At 32.8% G+C, this 17,815-nt stretch overlaps 1 protein-coding gene across 8 annotated transcripts in view; it reads right to left on the bottom strand.

Annotated features, from left to right (window-relative positions):
* Positions 1-238: 238 nt before the first annotated feature.
* Positions 239-17,815, bottom strand: part of LOC106882518 (poly(U)-binding-splicing factor half pint) — a 45,675-nt gene continuing 28,098 nt past the window's right edge. For 3 of the 8 annotated variants that reach the window (XM_014933228.2, XM_014933229.2, XM_052978558.1), the window contains 12 exons: positions 15,214-15,338; positions 14,591-14,799; positions 12,785-12,843; positions 11,848-12,061; positions 9,968-10,095; positions 9,469-9,540; positions 8,969-9,071; positions 6,852-6,998; positions 5,146-5,470; positions 3,686-3,906; positions 2,918-3,107; positions 239-1,974 (listed from right to left, as the gene is read on the bottom strand). In XM_014933228.2, coding sequence (XP_014788714.1) covers positions 1,865-1,974; positions 2,918-3,107; positions 3,686-3,906; positions 5,146-5,470; positions 6,852-6,998; positions 8,969-9,071; positions 9,469-9,540; positions 9,968-10,095; positions 11,848-12,061; positions 12,785-12,843; positions 14,591-14,647 — 1,626 coding nt within the window. In that variant the 5' untranslated portion in view covers positions 14,648-14,799; positions 15,214-15,338 and the 3' untranslated portion in view covers positions 239-1,864. The other 5 variants (XM_014933227.2, XM_052978557.1, XM_052978556.1 and 2 more) reach the window with 4 other exon arrangements.

The raw sequence follows: 17,815 nt of genomic DNA, 5'->3' as shown, positions 1-17,815 counted from the left end.
CTGATGCATTTTCTCAATATTTCACAGATGCAACTCTTTTATTGACATTCCACCTTATGTATTTATTTGGTAACACTTTACTCAAGTTACGTTATTACATAGTTACATTTAAACACAGAAACAACTCCATTACACCACAGTGGAAAGATCGTTTCGTTCAAAATTTCAAAAACCATCCTACACACTATTATAAAAACAATGTTAAATAAGCCGCAAATTCTAATAGAAAAACAACTCATTATTAAAGTTATATAAAATTTATTTACAATTTATATACATAAACAAAATTACACAAGTCAGAAAAATGTAATCTGAAGGTTGAAAGAATGGCTGGCATATTTAAACAATTCTAAAAAAAGGACGGGAAATGGGAAAGAAAAAAAGATGAATATTTTGTTATGAAAATGGTTGAATATAGTTTTCTTGCTGCCAACATTGGGAAATAATTTGTTTCAAAGAAAAGTATTGTGATTGCTTTCTCAAAAAACAAAACTGTCAACAGAAGATTACTTTTTTTTCTCAAATGAAAATATCTCAAGAAATGAAAAAGTGGAATGTAACTCATACTTTTTGTGTATGTGTGTGTGTGATGTTATATCATATATATATATATATATATATATATATATATATATAAAGTGTCAGTAAGTCAATAATGGAGAAAAGTTATTTTGAGTTGTTTAATTAAAGAGAAAGTAGCAGCAGCTGTAGAAAAATGTTGAAGTTTTAGTTATTGCTTCTGAGAAAATGATTTGTTTTAAAAGAAAATTGTTTTTCACAAAAATTGAAGGAGAATTAAGTGAAGTTTCACCCTCCAAGAGACAGTTTTGGAAATATCAGAAATCTCTGCCTTAGATTTTCTTGGTTGAAAGATTAAAAACCCAAAAGACTTTAATACTGTACATGAGAATTATCCAAATGATTAAGTATGAAAGAGATGTCTCATTGAATAATAGTGATGAAAGAATTTTAGACATTGCATTAGTAGGACATAATGAATAAATGCTGCCATTACAATACTGTTTTATATAATGTAGTGATACTGTCAATAGTAGATGTCTTAATTGTGGTATTATTGCAGCCATCACTAAAATAATAAAATGGAAGAGTTCGTTTGGTACAAAACATTCAACAATATTTATGCTATTATATCTTTAAAATATTTAATAGCATGCTGAATATTAAAATCCTGAATTTCATGCTTAAAGCTCCAATAACCTTTGTATGTGGTACAAATATGTAACAATACAAATTCCTGTGTAAATTAAATGAATGTTAGAAATATTGTAATCTAGAAACCATTTCAGACCAGACCAGACAAGGTTCAACAGTACACCAAATTTCATGTTGACTAATGTCAAATACACTACATTTGATGATACAGGACAATCAATATAAAAGACACTAATGATGAATGAAGACATGATAATATTATTACAATGTGGTATGAATCTAAAAATATAAATGCTATTATATAAAAAAAAAATTGTCAATGAATGAAGCCTATTTATCTGTATGAATGCAGAGAGATACCCAAGAATTTACCACTGCCATTAATGGTAAAACTGTATACTTAAGGTCCACTAAAAATGATTCATCAACAGTTCAAATTTCCGTTTCCAGTACAATAACAGCTAGGATTATAATGTGAAAATACAATTTGAAGATGATGTAGTTTAGTCACTAACTTCACTACTGTCAATAGAAAAGGAATTCAGTAGATCTAAAATACTTCAAAGATAACAATGGCACATATGGGCAGCATTTGTTACACAGTCACTTCAGTTTCACACATCATTCACATCACTAACAGTAGTTGTTCAAGTCAGTTGGCTTTTACTCTGTCCATCTTCAATTAATCATTTCATCCTGAGAGATCATTTGCATCAAACATATCTTGGTCGTACGTTTCAGCTTTGACAATTCGACCACCAAAATATCTTCCGTTTAGTGAACTGATGGCTAATTCCACTTCTGTGAAAAGAAAAATTAAGTCCACAATAAAATTCAAGTAATATGCAGAGCAGCATTTTAGACATCAAAAATACAATTTTTTTTTAAAAAGGGAACACTTGTTTTGCAGAAGAATTCACTCAAACAAGCATCATCATCATTGTCTTTTAATATCCATTACCATGCTGATATGGATTAGACAAGAAGTAGTATTTGGCAACCAGATATCTTTTCTGCCATCAATCAACCTATACCTGTTCATCAAGTCTCTTTATTTACTTTATTCCAAGGTACAGGACATATTTACAGGAGATGTAAACATAACATCATTGGACCCAGTATCATATAAAGAAAAGCTGAAATAAACACCCCAAAGGCTTAGCACACTTGTACACACAGAGATATACAACAGGCTTCTGTACAGTTTCCCACCTACCAATTCTAATCACAAGAATACTATATGTCATCATCATTTAACGTCTGTTGTCCATGCTGGCATGCATTGAACAGTTTGACCAGAACTGGTAAGTTAAGGGGCTGCACCAGACTCCAGTCTGATTTGGCAGGATTTCTATGGCTGGATGTCCTTCCTAATACCAACCACTCCAAGAATATAAAAGCAACACAATTTTAAACATACAGAAGACTGCACCAAGCTGTCAGCTTTGGTATATTTCTGCAACTGGATGCCCTTCCTAATACCAACCATCTACTGAGGGTACTGCTGTTACAGCAGTGAGATTACCAAGTAACTTGCAGGGCAAGACCCTTCAACTGAGAAAGGAGTAGTATGAAAGGAGATGGCTTTGTGCCAGGTGATGAGTAGTATGAATAGGGGTTCACAAGGGTGCAAAGGGCAAGAAACACAGCAAGCAATGAACCTTGGTGGAAGGAAGAGAGTGTTAGGAAGATGGGTTGTAGGGAAGGGAATTATTCAATTGTGAATATTAAAAAAAAAAATTACCTTCTTGCTTAGAAAATTCCACATAAATCTTTACTATTATTTCAGCATCTTCATCTTCACTTTGTTTTTCTTGATAGATTATTACTCGATTGACAACACCATATTTTCCACATTCATCTGTAACTTCTGTTTCTAATTCATCATCCAAATCTTCTGGACCAACCATATTCCGTAAAACCATCACACGGCACTGAAACAATGAAATCACAATGGCAGATAAAAAAGAAAATTAAAACATCTTTACATTTTTGCTAAATTTTATCTCTTTGAATTTTAATTACTTTTTTTTTTTTTAAATGACAGCATCATTTGAATAGTTTGACAAATCTAAATATATCCATAAATTGAGAAAATGTTTGTAATGCTGAATTCTATTATGAATATTAATGAAGAGAAAAGTCTATTTCTCCAACAATCTTAATCTTTTCACCCAAAAATCAGTTAGGTTACTTTAGTGGTTCGTTAATTAAGTAGTTATTAAACAAACTAATTTTCTACCATCTCTAAAATTAGTTTTACAAAAAGAATTCTTAAGACCCCATGGTCACAAAAATAGAATTCCCATCACCTAGGAACCAGCCCAGACTGACATGATTTTATGTTACTAGAGATGATACATATAACTTACAATTAATCGGCTATTTCACTACCATGGATTTATTCAGGCAAGGCTGAACAATGAGACTTTACAACAAATTTCCTCAGACAATTATTGCTAACTACTCAAGAAATGATAATATTCAACAAATCAACACTCCTATAACTTACATCTGATTTTCGCATTAGTTTCTGCATGACCATGTGTCGTGCGTTACTGCCACTGATTTTCATGTTTTCTTGTTGATCTAATGTCTGCGATTGTTCTTCTTCCAGTGCTTTCTTCTGCAAAGGATCAATACCTTTGCCAAGTATTCCTAATAAAGCTGATTTTGCTTGGTCACTCACACTTTTGCCTAAGGCCAGATTCATTCCTGGATTAGGTGTAATACCTGCACATGATAAAAAAAATAATAATTCTTAGATAAACTCTTTTATTTCCAAAACATTTATTGCAATGTGAAAAGTATATGGATTCATGTATAATCTGTGAACATGGTCACAATCACTAGGCTGAGATGATTCCTCAGAATTACATTCCAGGATATAATTCTAATTTTCATGCATACTATTAAAATTATCTCAAATAGAATTCGTTGAAACAAATGCTCCTAATGAATCCTTAAGATAAAGCATCTATGGTACCTAATTTTCAACTAAACAGAATACAGTAAAGCAGAGTACTATACTTTGCCTTGACAAATATATTTCATTTCAGATATTTTGTGGTAAACTGCAAAGGCCTGTGCGTACTTAACCAGTGAACCATATCACGTGGTAAATAATAGTAAGTATGGGTGTGTAAATGCAACTTAACCCTCTAGCATTCATATTACTCAGTTAAATCTGATGCTTATATATTCACATTGTTTTGAATTGATCATAGATAATCTTCTAAGCTTCAAGATTTTGATGATGGGATTGTTTATTTCTAAAATGATACTGTAGGGTAGGTGTAAGAGGTTGGATTTGACCAGTTTGAACATAAAATAAGTTGAATATTTGGGCCAGATATGGCGGATTTAAAAGCTGATGGGTTACATTTTCATGTTTTATGTTTGGTTACATTTTTGTTTTGGGTTTGTACACTGTAAAGTGGTTGGCATTAGGTAAAGTAACCAGCCATAGAATAGAAATCATGCCACAAACAGACATGCAGTCCTCCAGATGATCGGATCCTGTTAAAACACCGAACCCATCCTAGCATGGAAGACATTAAATGATGTTTTTACTGCTTTACATTCAATTTTCTATGACAGTATACACAGGAGAGATAATTTTGTTTACATTAAGAAGATATTTGTATAGTGTTGAAGCACAAGTCTTCAACAATAAGATGTTTTTCTTCTTAAATGCTATTTACCAATGTAGCATAATGAAACAAGATTCACTACAAAACTTGTAACAGGATTTTTTTAACTAAAGCCCATGTGGTGAATTCAACTACTCTATTTCTTAATTACTGGGCAGTAACTCCAAATAAGAACTGACTTGGAATGCAATGAACCTGTCCAACTCATACCAATATGGCAAGCAGATGTAAAAATAATGATGATAAATTTTATCAATCCAACAGAAATTACATGTTAAATTATAAATTTCTGCAGACTGGAAACAAACAAATTACTCACCTGCAGCTGCTACTGCTGTTGCTGCCGCAGCTGCTGCGGATGCCTGCATCTGAGTCTGTGAAGCTGTTAATGGAGCAGCTGCAGGTAGTGGTGCTGGAATAGTAACCATGGATTCAGAACAGAAAAGAGGAGAAGCTGATGCAGCAATACCAGTTTGGTTTGTTACAGTTGTTACTTGTGATGTGGCAATACCAGAACTGCTCAAAATGGGACTGGCTGAATCCATCAAAGGTGAAGCAGCTGATGTAGATGCACTAGTTGATACTGTAGCTCCAATGTTGTTATTGGCTCCAAGTGCAGTAGGCATTGCTAGACCAGGTGGTGCCTACACAAGAAAATGAAAGAAAACAAGGAATCCATAATTTATCAAATAGAAAATTTTGCTAATTAGTTTTGGGACACACACACATGAGTACAACTCTAAAAATAAAACCTCATTTGACCCAAATCTAGACTATATCTGGCATGAGAACTTAGCCAAGTTGCTTGTAATATGCACTTCATCTGTCTCTTGCCTCATCTGTTTCCAATTAAACTGCTTCTACAATCTAAATTCTCTCTGTTATGGTGAACTCCAAACTTTGTTTATTATGTCCCACTCTTCCCCAATTGCTGTCATGTCTAATAACATACCACTTTTCACTACACTGTAACCTTCTGTGCACATCTGCTTTCAACTAATCCTCCCATGTTACATTTTGAACTACTTCCATGGACATAATTGTTAAAATCCTCTTTCATCTATTTTCTTCATCAACAGCAAAAGTCAATCCCTTCACATGGAAACTCTTCTACACATGAACAGCTGAAATTTTTGAAGTCACAACAAAAGGTACGCTTCACAATTAATGATCTTACACAGCAATTATCAAACAGAATTCAGGAAGTAGATATCAAACTAGGCCCTTGATTTACCAAAGGTCCATGGATATATAATTTGGTTAAAATAGCAATGTAAAGACTCAGTCCCTCTTCAAGAATATAACAAAACGCTGTTTGAACCTTGATCAGCACACAATGTAAAACTTTAAAATATTTTTAAGAAATGGTAATTTAAAAGTTTTATGAGAAAATTGTTATTGGACATTAATCTAAACGTCCACAGTTTTTTGTTCTTGTGGGAGGACATTTAGGTAGCATCTGTGTCCAAGTCATGACACTAGCTAACACAACAAGTGCAGTGGCTATCATAATTGTATTTATGGAAATACCTTTTCGTTTATCGCTTATAATTTACATGCACAAATAGTATACTTTTAGTTGTTTGTTTATTCACATTTCAAAGTCTTTTATTGATATCGTCATTGTTGTGATTGTGACAAACTAGCAGATTATCACTTGAAAATATAAAATAGGAAACAAAGACTTAAAAATTGTACAGGTTCATTTTTTGCTCCCTACCACCTTTTATCCCCAGTACCCATAAAGAATTTTCTACCATCTCCCAGAAGGCAGCTAATACTGCCTCCTTTGAAAAGCTTTTTAATCCTTATTTTGCATAGCTGTTATCCCTTGTAACCCACATCACCACCTATGTTTTGCTTACATGACATCAACCTTTTTTAAGTTCAATGTGAGCATCAAGTGCAGCCATGTCAGACTTGGAAAGCTTACAAAGGTTTTGGAACAATCAATTCAATCAACTCTAGTATAAGATTGGTACTTTATTTTACTGTTCCTGGAGAGGATGAAAGCAATATACTCACCAAACTGCCACCCATTACACCAACAGCTTGTTGTTGAGCATCCATTGCTGTGATCTTTGCAGTAACTGCTGCAGCAGCTACAGCTGCAGCAGTCGGCATGCTACTGGGACCTGACGGTGGCTGTAAAGCATTTGGTGGAGTCACAGCCTGCAAGGAAGATAAAATTCAGTTAACAATAATTATTGTTAATAACTAATAATAAAGACTTAAAATGAAGGAACAGAGAAAGTAATATAGCATTATAATGAAGGAAAAACAAATTGTATATAAACAATGAGAAAATAATAATTCTCCGGAATAGAATTAAGGAAGGATTTCTAATATTGTGTAACCCATACAAGCCTTCATTTAATAATGAGTCATAGGTGTAATCAGCAGCTCATATATCAGGTCATTAAGAATTAAAAGTCCGATTTTCTTATGCACCAAGTTTGACGGTCGTTAACTCTGTTCTATCCTGACAATTCTTTGTTTTACAACATTGAAGAGTTACATCACTTTTCAAAATACAATTCACGAGGTTTGATTATATTGTGAGTTTTCTCTTGTAAATCAATTTTTGTGAACCTATGGATAGATAAAAAATTTGTGTTGTTTATGGATAGGAGGTCCATAGTGGAACCAATGCATCCCAGACAGCTCAAAACATCAATGAGGTGTTTGATGAAGATATGGTGAATGAGCACACTGTACATCGATAGAAGTTCTGGTCTGGTGACTTTACTCTTGAAAATCAACCCCGTGGTAGACATGAGACCAAGGTGGATAATGATGAGCTGAAAACTGTAGTGGAAACATACATTTCAAACTACACATGAGTTCGCAAGGTTTGAAGTTTCGATTCCAACTGTATTGGACCATCTGAAACAAATTGGCATGGTAAAGAAGCTGGACAAATAGGTACCACATGAACTGAACAAACATCAAATGACACGTTGTCTTGAAACTTGCTGTTCTTTGCTGTCACAGCATAAAAGCGAACTATTTTTGCATTGTATTGTTATGTGTGATGAAACATGGATTCTTTTCAGCAATAGCAAGCGTTCTGCATAGTGGTTGGATAGAGATGAAGTGCTAAAACCCAATCCAAAAAATATTCACCAAAAAAAGCTAATGGTGTCTGTTTGGTGGTCCAGCGCTGGTGTCATCCACTACAGCTTCATGAGACCTGGTAAGTCAATTACAGTGGATATATACATTAGCCAACTGGATGAAATGGTGAATGAACTTGCAATTAAGCAACCAAGATTGGTCAATAGAGACAGGCCAATTCTCTTACAAGACAATGTTCGACCACATGTTGCACAAAGAACGCTACTCAAGTTACAGGAACTGAACTTGAAAGTGTTCTGTCATCCACCATATTCACCAGACTTTGCACCAACTAACTATCACATTTTCCAGGCATTAGACAACTTTTTGCAAGGAAAAAACTTCAAATCTAAAGAAGATGCAAAAACAGATTTTTGTGATTTCATCACCTCTTGCTCTCCAGAATTCTTCACTGGCAGCATAAATAAGCTACCAATAAAATGTCAAAATCTGTGTTGATAATTTAGGTGCACATTTTGATTAACTCCATTGCTTTTTGTTGAGATAAAGTAAAATAAACTTTCAGTTCAAAATTGGATATTTCATTCTTAATGACGGGATATATATATATATATATACACATACCATCATCATCGTTTTGCATCATTAATAGAGCAGATGACACAATAAATTGATTTTTTTAAATTTTAAAGAAACTTTAAAACTGTTGAACAATTTAAATACATCCTTACATTAAGAATGAATATGAAAAGCTTTGTTGAGACTAAAATAAAAATACATTATTACTTAAAAAATATAGCAGTCGTGTTTTATAATTCCAGTAAGTTAATACTTGTCAATATTTCCATAAAAATGAAATATTACAAAGGTTTATTCATGATACTGTAAACAGTTTTCTTTGAGATTTATACAAAGTTAATTCTATGTTATTTGTTGAGAGACATTAAAACAATTTCATACAGTAAAATTTTAAAATATCCTACAATTCAGACACCATCTATCATTAAATGTGAATTAAATAAGATAAAAAAAAAAAATCATTTTCTGCAATGCATAATAATTACCTTTCCAACACGTAAATATTGACCACCAAGATCAAAGAGATTCATAGATGAAACTGCATCTTCAGAGGCTTGAGGAGTTTCATATTCTATGAAGCCGTAACTTCTATAACATAAAAAGTTAGTCCCAGTTCAAAACGAACAAAAACCATTGGTACAGTTACAAGGGATTTTTATACATGTTTACTGCAAGTTTTACTTTTTAAGCTTTAATCATAATAAAGAAATTACTAAAATTTAAATTCATATTATTAATTCAAATTATACACTTGTTCTAATTAGCATTTTAATAAATCCAATCAATGTTTAATTTTATAGTTTTATGAGCAGGTTCTAGATTCTAAATGGGAAAATGTAAATTCTTGTAGAAAGATTTATTTTCAAATTTGCATTCAAGAATATTTGTTTTCATAGCAAACTTCAATGTATCATTCTAGCAACATACATTTAACAAGAAATGAAGAAATAAATTTAGAAAAGTACACAAAAGACTTAATGCATACTTATGTTTGCCAGGTTTTGTAGGATCTTGAGAGAGCTTACAAGTCACAATCTTCCCAAATGCCTCAAAGACACTAAAAGAAATAAAAGAAAAAATAGATTAAGAAACATAATTACATTTGTAGAATATTAATTCTTTTAAACAATTTTTATTTAGATGAGGAATGATGATGATTATGATGAAGTATTTTGAACGTGAAACCTGATTTATTACGAACACGTAGTTTATCAGTGGTAATGTCTATAATTGGAAACATAATCTTATAATTCAGAAGATCGCATTGTTAATCACCAACTACGTAACTGCTCCATTATCAAAAATGTATCAAATGGGATTAGATTTAGTTTCATTTTTAGCCCATGCTCTGTGAATCCTGTTTTGTAACACCCAGCATATTCAGTCATAATGCTGATATTAGCAATATTAATAAATTCATTTAAAAATGATGTCATTGCATCACATCTCAGATAAGTATCTTCTGATATATATCAAATACAAACCTTTGTATATCCATCTCTGTCAAATCCTGATGTATGGATGCAATGTAGATACGGTTAAAATTCTTTGCTTCCTGAGCAAGCTGTTCAATAATGGGCTGAGCTTGAGGCATGTTGCTTGGTCGACCAACCTTTAAAACAAGACAAGTTATGTTAAACTCTAAGGTATTATATGTTATGTATACAAGGTGTTTGTAGTTAGAACATTTCACTTTTTCTAAAATTCAGAATGTGAAAAAATATGGCATGCAAATTGTTTTTTTATGTAAGGTTTTGCATTTCACTTTGGAAATGTGTGTACACAAACATTCCACTTGTTGAACTAAAATGGTGATTAGTTTGTTTTTTTTTTTTTAATTTTTTTATATTTGTTATGGTTTTGTTGTAGGATGAAGGGTAAAGCATGCAACTTTTCCATGACCTCCAAGACTGAGGAATTGGACAAAGGAAAAAAGCCACAAATTACTGTAGTCAAGACATCAGGATACTCTAAGACCAAAAACTTAGGCTAAGTGGTTGCAACAGAATGAACTTATCAAAAGATACCTAAGAATCAGATTAAGTCTACCAACCAAGAAGATTAACAGACAAAAATGTTCTTAGTCCAAAAATACTGGGTTAATTTTGACTTTTCATTCATCCAGGAATGGATAACTTGTGTTATCAATTATAAACTGGGTTATATCTAACCAATAAATATGTGAACTCCTCCCAATATAAGAAATTATTATTAAAAGAACTGAACTCATAGAACTTCTACTATTTACACTTTTTTTTTCTTCAATCATTTGTAGTACAGCAAGTGAGTGCCTTTCAAGCATTGGGCCTCGCAGTGGCAAAGTGGCTGAGTTCCTTTCAAGTGTGGGACTTCACAGAGGCAATGACCAAGACCATTGGCATTATGTCCATGCTTGAGAAGAAGACCAACCAAGCCAAACAAAATCAGTCATGGCAGATACTGGTGTCATGCAAATTGGCACCCGTGCCGGTAGCATGCAATAGCAGTGTCACACAATGGCACCCATGCCGGCGACACATAACAGCACACATTACACTCAGAGTGGTTGGCATTATGAAGGACATCCAGCTATAGACAACCATGCCAAATCAGACTGAAGTCTGGTGCAGCTTTCCAGTGTGCTAGCCTGGTGAAACCATCCAACCCATGCCAGCATGGACAACGAACGTTAAATGATGATGATGGTGAATGTATTTTTTCAATGATCGTACAGAATCAAGGAACATTTTAAATTGAGTTATTTCTGAGCTACTCAGAAGCTAGCTACAGTAATAGATTTCTATCACTGTACAAAATATAGGCTAACTTACACATGTACATATAATTTCATTAATTTCTTCCCTTCCTCAATCATTTGAATTCACTTACACCACTGATATCAGTTGAATCAAAAAATTAATGAACCAAATACTATTTTCATGAAATTAAATGCACCACATTTTGTTTTCAAATATTTGTTTTAAAATATGGACTGGGGGAAGTAATTTTTGATTCTGCATTCATATGTCTTCTTTCTCTACAAGTTTTTTTTCTTCTTAGTTTTCTAAGAAAACACAAAGTGAGCTCTAATAGGCTGTTCTGAGCCTATAAATAAATCCCAGAAAGTAAGAATTTAATATATTAATGTTTTTTCCTCACAAGTTGCTTGCCTGGGTTCATGGGTTCTGTTGCAGTTAAATAAAAAGAAAGAATATTTTATGACCCACATATGAGGAACTACACTATTAAGAAAAGCAGGGTTAAATGATTTCACCAAGGAAATATATTGGCAGTTTTTTTTTAAATTTATATTTCCTTTATAATGATACATGTATAATTCACAAGGATATTGGTGGGGATAGAAGATAAAAAAATTAAAATTTACCTTAATATTCCTACCACCAATCATGACACCATTCATCTGTTCCAAAGCCAGCTGGGCAGCTTCAGGGACTTCATATTCAATGAAAGCAAAGCCTTTGTGTTTATTAGTCACAGGGTCCCAAGAGAGGTTGACACTCTTTATAGGACCAAATGGTAAAAAAGCTTGCTTTATTGTATCCTCTTTGATTTCAAAATTTATGCTACCAACATAAATCCTGTGAAAAGGAAGAAAATCTTTATTAAAACTATTATTCTAATATGCGACTTGATAATTGGTCATATAATAAACAGCACAGAATTATTTAGAATTTATTCTATTTTACCCTTTAGGAAATAACTCAAAATTAAATTGGGTAAAAAAACCTTTTTCCTATGATTCTAATGTATTTTAGAAAAGAGAAAATAGGTTAAAATTGGAAACACTTTGAATGTGAATTAGGCAAATGAAATTTAAGAACTGAGATTACACTAATAGAAAAATGAAACACAACTAAGAGAGACAACTTGTGTAACTACACATACAACACTAGAAAACCTCCGTTATCCTGGTCAACACAGAAGGTAATTTATAATTAAAAAAATTTAACTACCAAAATAAAGCAACACATTTGGACATTCTGTGGAAAGAATGACTCACAAGCATTAGCAAGCTACTAAACAATACTGACAAATCTGGTTCCCATTGTCAGACCAAGCCAGAAATTACACAGGATTGTGACATAAAATGGATGTGCTCCAAATTTAATATCAAAACATTAGCAAGAAGAGTAGATAAGAAGGAAGACCAGCCAAGCTGAGTATTACAGTTAAAATAATGTAAAATAGAAAGAGGTTAAATGTGTGTATGAAATCTGTCCAACCAACACTACTATGAGAGGAAGAATTATGAAGATAAAGTAACAAAAAGAAAGCTAGTTTTGATAATTGAAATGACTTACCTGCACATTAATGCTAAGGCCTGCTGCCTTTGAACAGTATTTTGAAAGTTTGCCATTTGCTGAAAACAGAAAGAATAATTTTAAATGACAGTAAATATCTAAAATATGAAAAACTTGTTTTAAATTATAGAAAAACAATAAAGTAAAAAAAACAAAACAAAACATTTACTATATAGATAAGAAGGACAAAAACTAGTCTGATTTAAATATTTCTATTAAACTGGGTTTTTTTCCCCCCCATATTTCTGCTGAAAAATAATGCCTCTGTTTCAATTAATTTTTAAAATAATGTAGTAATGTTAGTAAAATAACTTGGTTCTTATTAAGCTGGGGTTTCGAACATAAATTGACAGCCTCAGGTAAGATGGTATTTAAAGGTTAAGACAAATTATCTGATCATGTTTAATCTGAATTTGAAGGAGCTTCTAAAGCAAAAATACAAAAAACAAGGCAGCAAGCATCACATTTCAACTTTTAACAGTGAAAACAATTCAGACAATGATAATGAATTGTGTCTAGAAACAGAATGAGTGAGAAACTTTAAAAGTGTTCCTCTTCCAAATTTTCTAAAGAAACCAGACATAATCATAGTCTGTCTGACCTGAAGCCCACTGACCAAATTTGTTTACTCATTCTACTTCAAGTGTTCCAGATAAAACTACAGTGGCTAATTACTATAAACAAAGAGAAACTCAGAACTTTTTGATTTATTTATTTATTTATTTCACAACAAATATAACAATAGGTAGCTACCCAGAGTTACCAATGAAATACTAATGAATCTTTGAGCAGCTTCTAGATGTCCTACATTATGACCCATTCACTTTGCAACTATTAGATTAAATCCCACTCCACAACATTTTGGGTAAGTATTGTCTACCATGACCTCGGGTCAACTCAATCCCAAGGAGTGAGAAATGGTTAGAAGGAAACTGTGAAAGAGTGAACTTGTAATTCACAAAAGCAGCTTTATCTCACACATACTGTCTCATGCTGATTCTGCTTGAGGGCCATGTTAAGGTTTTGTTCAATAACCAGTCACATTACAGTTGACTAAGCTGGAACAAATCAAACTCACAGAGATCTATTTAGCTACTTTACAAGATAGACATCTAAATATAAAAATAGCTAATCAAAACAATGCAAACTATCAAAAATCATATACTAGCATGAAAAATATAAACATAATACACATCATCATCATTGCTTAATGTCCATTTTCCAGTGATGGCATGTGTTGGATGGTTTGACTGAGGTCTGGAGAGCCAGCGGCTGCACCAGGCTCCAATTTGATCTGGCAATGTTTCTACAGCTGGATGCCCTTCCTTACGCCAACCACTCTGAGTGTAGTGGGGGGGCTTTGTACATGCCACTGGCACAGGAGCCAGTCAGACAGGCCTGGCATCAATTATGTTCAGATAATGCTTTTCAGGTGCCACCAACACATGGGCCAGTCAGGTGGTCCTAGCATCAATCACGTTCGGATAGTGCTTTTTACGTGACACCAGCACTGGAGCCAGTCAGGGGGTACTGGCACTGGCCATGTTTGGATGGTGCTTTTTACGTGTCACAGGCATGAGAGCCAGTCAGGTGGACCTGACATCGACCACATTCAGATGGTGCTTTTTACATGCCACTGGCTACAGCTATAATATTGGTTTTACTTGACTCAACAGGTCTTCTCAAGCATATCATATCACCAATGCATCAGGGGTACTCTTAACTGGGCTGTACTTTAGTTGCTGGGTCTTCCCTTTATTTATTTATATATATACACACACACACACAAACACAAACATACTTTACCTGTTGTTGATGAGCAATGGTCTGTCGCACCAGGACACTTTTAATACTTTGTTCCATTGCATATTTCTTAGCCTTCTGTATAGCTTCTTGTTGAGATGCTGTCAATTTAGGCAATACAAATGGTTTCTGGTCTCTTTTTGCACCGGGACCTTCAACAATTGGACCTATTTGTTCAGCCTGTGGTGTTTGTAGTTCTTCTGCAGCCAAATCTGTCAGCAAAACCAAAAGATAGTTAAATAAACAATCAAAAATAGGACAAGTATTGGAAGAAACTATATAATGATATAAAAAAAAAAAAAGAAAAGAAAAAGAGCCGGAATATGAACAGGGCCAAGACAAATGAAGACTGGGGCAGAGACAAGATTTTTTTTTTTTTATTTGAGGCACAGACATAGTCCTTAAGGGATATGGAGAAAAATATAAAAAGGGAAGATACATTGAAAAAATTAAAGTATGAGAGCAAGAATATTAGATCATCCAGACTAATATTGCTTTAAAAGTTTCAGTGATTACTAATCAAGAGTCGTAGAGAGAAAATATCAATGATGTGCACCAGTAGATATAGGCTGTCAGTATTTAGGAATCAAACAATTTACAATATATTCATGTGAAATAAGGATTACCACATCACAAGCACCGATCGACTGATTGCCTCCAGTTTGGCCCTAATTTTGGCCACTGTAGTCTCACCAAAAGCCCCATAAAACAGCTGGCCGTAAGGGTGGCACGAGCAATATTGAACTTCTTACTGATATATAAAAACACAAAAAAAGAGAGAAAAATAGCATTTAAGAACAACATAAAGAGAATAAACGCAGATGCTTTCTAGATTTGCTAAAATATATCATTTAATAGTGACACTGTCCTTGGAATATTCTAGATCAGGCAAAAATCATTGAAAGAGTTAAAAATATGGGAGCAGGTTGGAAAACGTGCTTAATGTTTTATACTAAAATAAATGGTATTCTTATAAAACACTGCTCCTCTGACAAGTTATAACTTACATTTTGTTGGGTTTTTTTTTTTAACTTAACGTATAGAAGATTAGGATATTATTATTGGTATAAGTGACATTAAAGTGAAATAACTCCCAATTATTTGGAAGAAAATGGGAGGGAGGGCATCTAATGTCTTTAATGAGTTAGATATCTTCCAATATCACCAAAAACTAGACACAAAATTAAATATCCTGTATTTGGTGTGCCTGAACTGAAGATTGAAATCAGGAAGGCTATAAAATACCTAGCAATTATTTCACTATCAAAACTTTTTAAAGGGGGCCCATAAACAAACAGGATATAGTTTATTGATTTCATGGAGTTAGCATTGTTGACAAAAACAAAATCTAACAGGATTATACAATTTTATTTATGGACTGAAAGTTCCATATGAATATGCAGTTTATAAAAAGCAAAGCATTTTCCTTCAAGGCAAATATTTTCATTCAATAAGTATTCTCCAGTCCTAACAAATTATATTCCATAACTTTTAGTATTTTCAGCAAATAGCACTACATATACATATGTACATTTATACATACATATATTACCTACCTACACATACATAAAATATATATATATATATATATATATATATATATATACACACACACACACGTACATACACACAACACAGACACACTGCAATATGTTTATTATTAATTACTATCACTACACTTTTGACTTCAGATTTTTTACATGTATCAATAAAGCCAGTGTTAGGGAATTTAATACTTTTATGGGTATAATACTAAACACTAATCTACACTAGTTGAAAAGAATGAAGGATGCTTCACAAAAAAACAGTATTAATATTACATCAACAAAGATTTTTTTTTTTGTTAATGAATGTTGGGTCACTAAATGTGCGAATGTACTGAACAGAAAGGAAATGATGCTATCAGCAACTGCTATAAAACAGTTGGGATAAAAGCCAAGAAGATTCAATGTGCAAAAACTAATTAGAAAATGCTTTTGATAAACAAGGAAAAGTAAAGGATTGTTCTTTACAATAAGTTTTGTATAATTCTTCAAATAAAATAAATTTACAGCTTGTTAAACTATCCCCGTACTATGTATTAGTTGAACCACATAGATATAAGATAACATACCTATGAAGGAAAGTCCCTACCCTACTCATCAACAATAATGAAGTATTTTCTATACCTAGTTGCTTGGAACAATTTAGATAAATTATCTTCCATTAAGTTTTCTACATAGGGAAGAGCTGATAATTTTTCAATCGAATAGGACATCATGAAATGGGTCTTCCTTCAAGTAATAAATTCCTTAATATTTTCTTTCCAAACCACATTTTGCAGCTGCATGAATTACAATTTCTTAAAATCAAGTGATGTAAATATTATGAGGAAAAAATTTTATCACTGAGGCAAATTATTCTACAAATATATTCTTACTTGCTATCACATTTTGAAGTAACAATAGAAAATTGTTTAAAACAATGTTATTTCTAACTATATTATACATATACATACATACATGCATATATATATATATATAACATTTAGAACGACAAGAATCACCAATGTTGTTTTTACATGTTTTTTCCATGCTGGCATGAGCTGGATGAGATTCTTGAGACAGTATTCTATAGTTGGTTCCTTTCCCTAACACCCATCTCATATTCGTTTCTCAGTAATTTATTCAACTTGCCTTTTACACACTGAATCACTACTACCCAACCAGTGTCAATACAAAGGTACTGAACAGAACAAACACTTACATTTTATGAATGTGAATAAGACTGAGTGCATATTCCCCTAGTGTTGACAAGCTAATTGTAGACAAAGCATCACTGCTCATATAAATGATATCATTCTTTCAATCCTCTGTAAGTACATGATGGATCTGCTTGTTGTTTGATAAACAAGGAAGATAAGGCATCTTCCTTGAAAACAAGGTGAAGCTTGGCAACAACAAAAGCAACAGGCCATACCAAATTCTGCTTCATTGAAACATCATATGACCCAGGCAAGCAGAGAAAAGCAGATAAAATGATAAACATTACATATAGAGACACATAAAGAGATTTATTCAAATCTTAACATTCAAATGACAAACTTCATACTTTTTCTTACAATTTTTTCTACTATACATTTTAATACAATCTTAACTGTTTACTTCCAAATGCCTCTTTCACTTGCTCATGTATGTATCTGGGTGTGTGTATATACATACATTTATGTATATATGTGGGCATATATAT

Source organism: Octopus bimaculoides, chromosome 2, assembly GCF_001194135.2.
Source record: "Octopus bimaculoides isolate UCB-OBI-ISO-001 chromosome 2, ASM119413v2, whole genome shotgun sequence".
NCBI lineage: Eukaryota > Metazoa > Mollusca > Cephalopoda > Octopoda > Octopodidae > Octopus > Octopus bimaculoides.
Note: the sequence above shows the minus strand (reverse complement) of the source record. Positions and strands in the feature narration are given on the sequence as shown.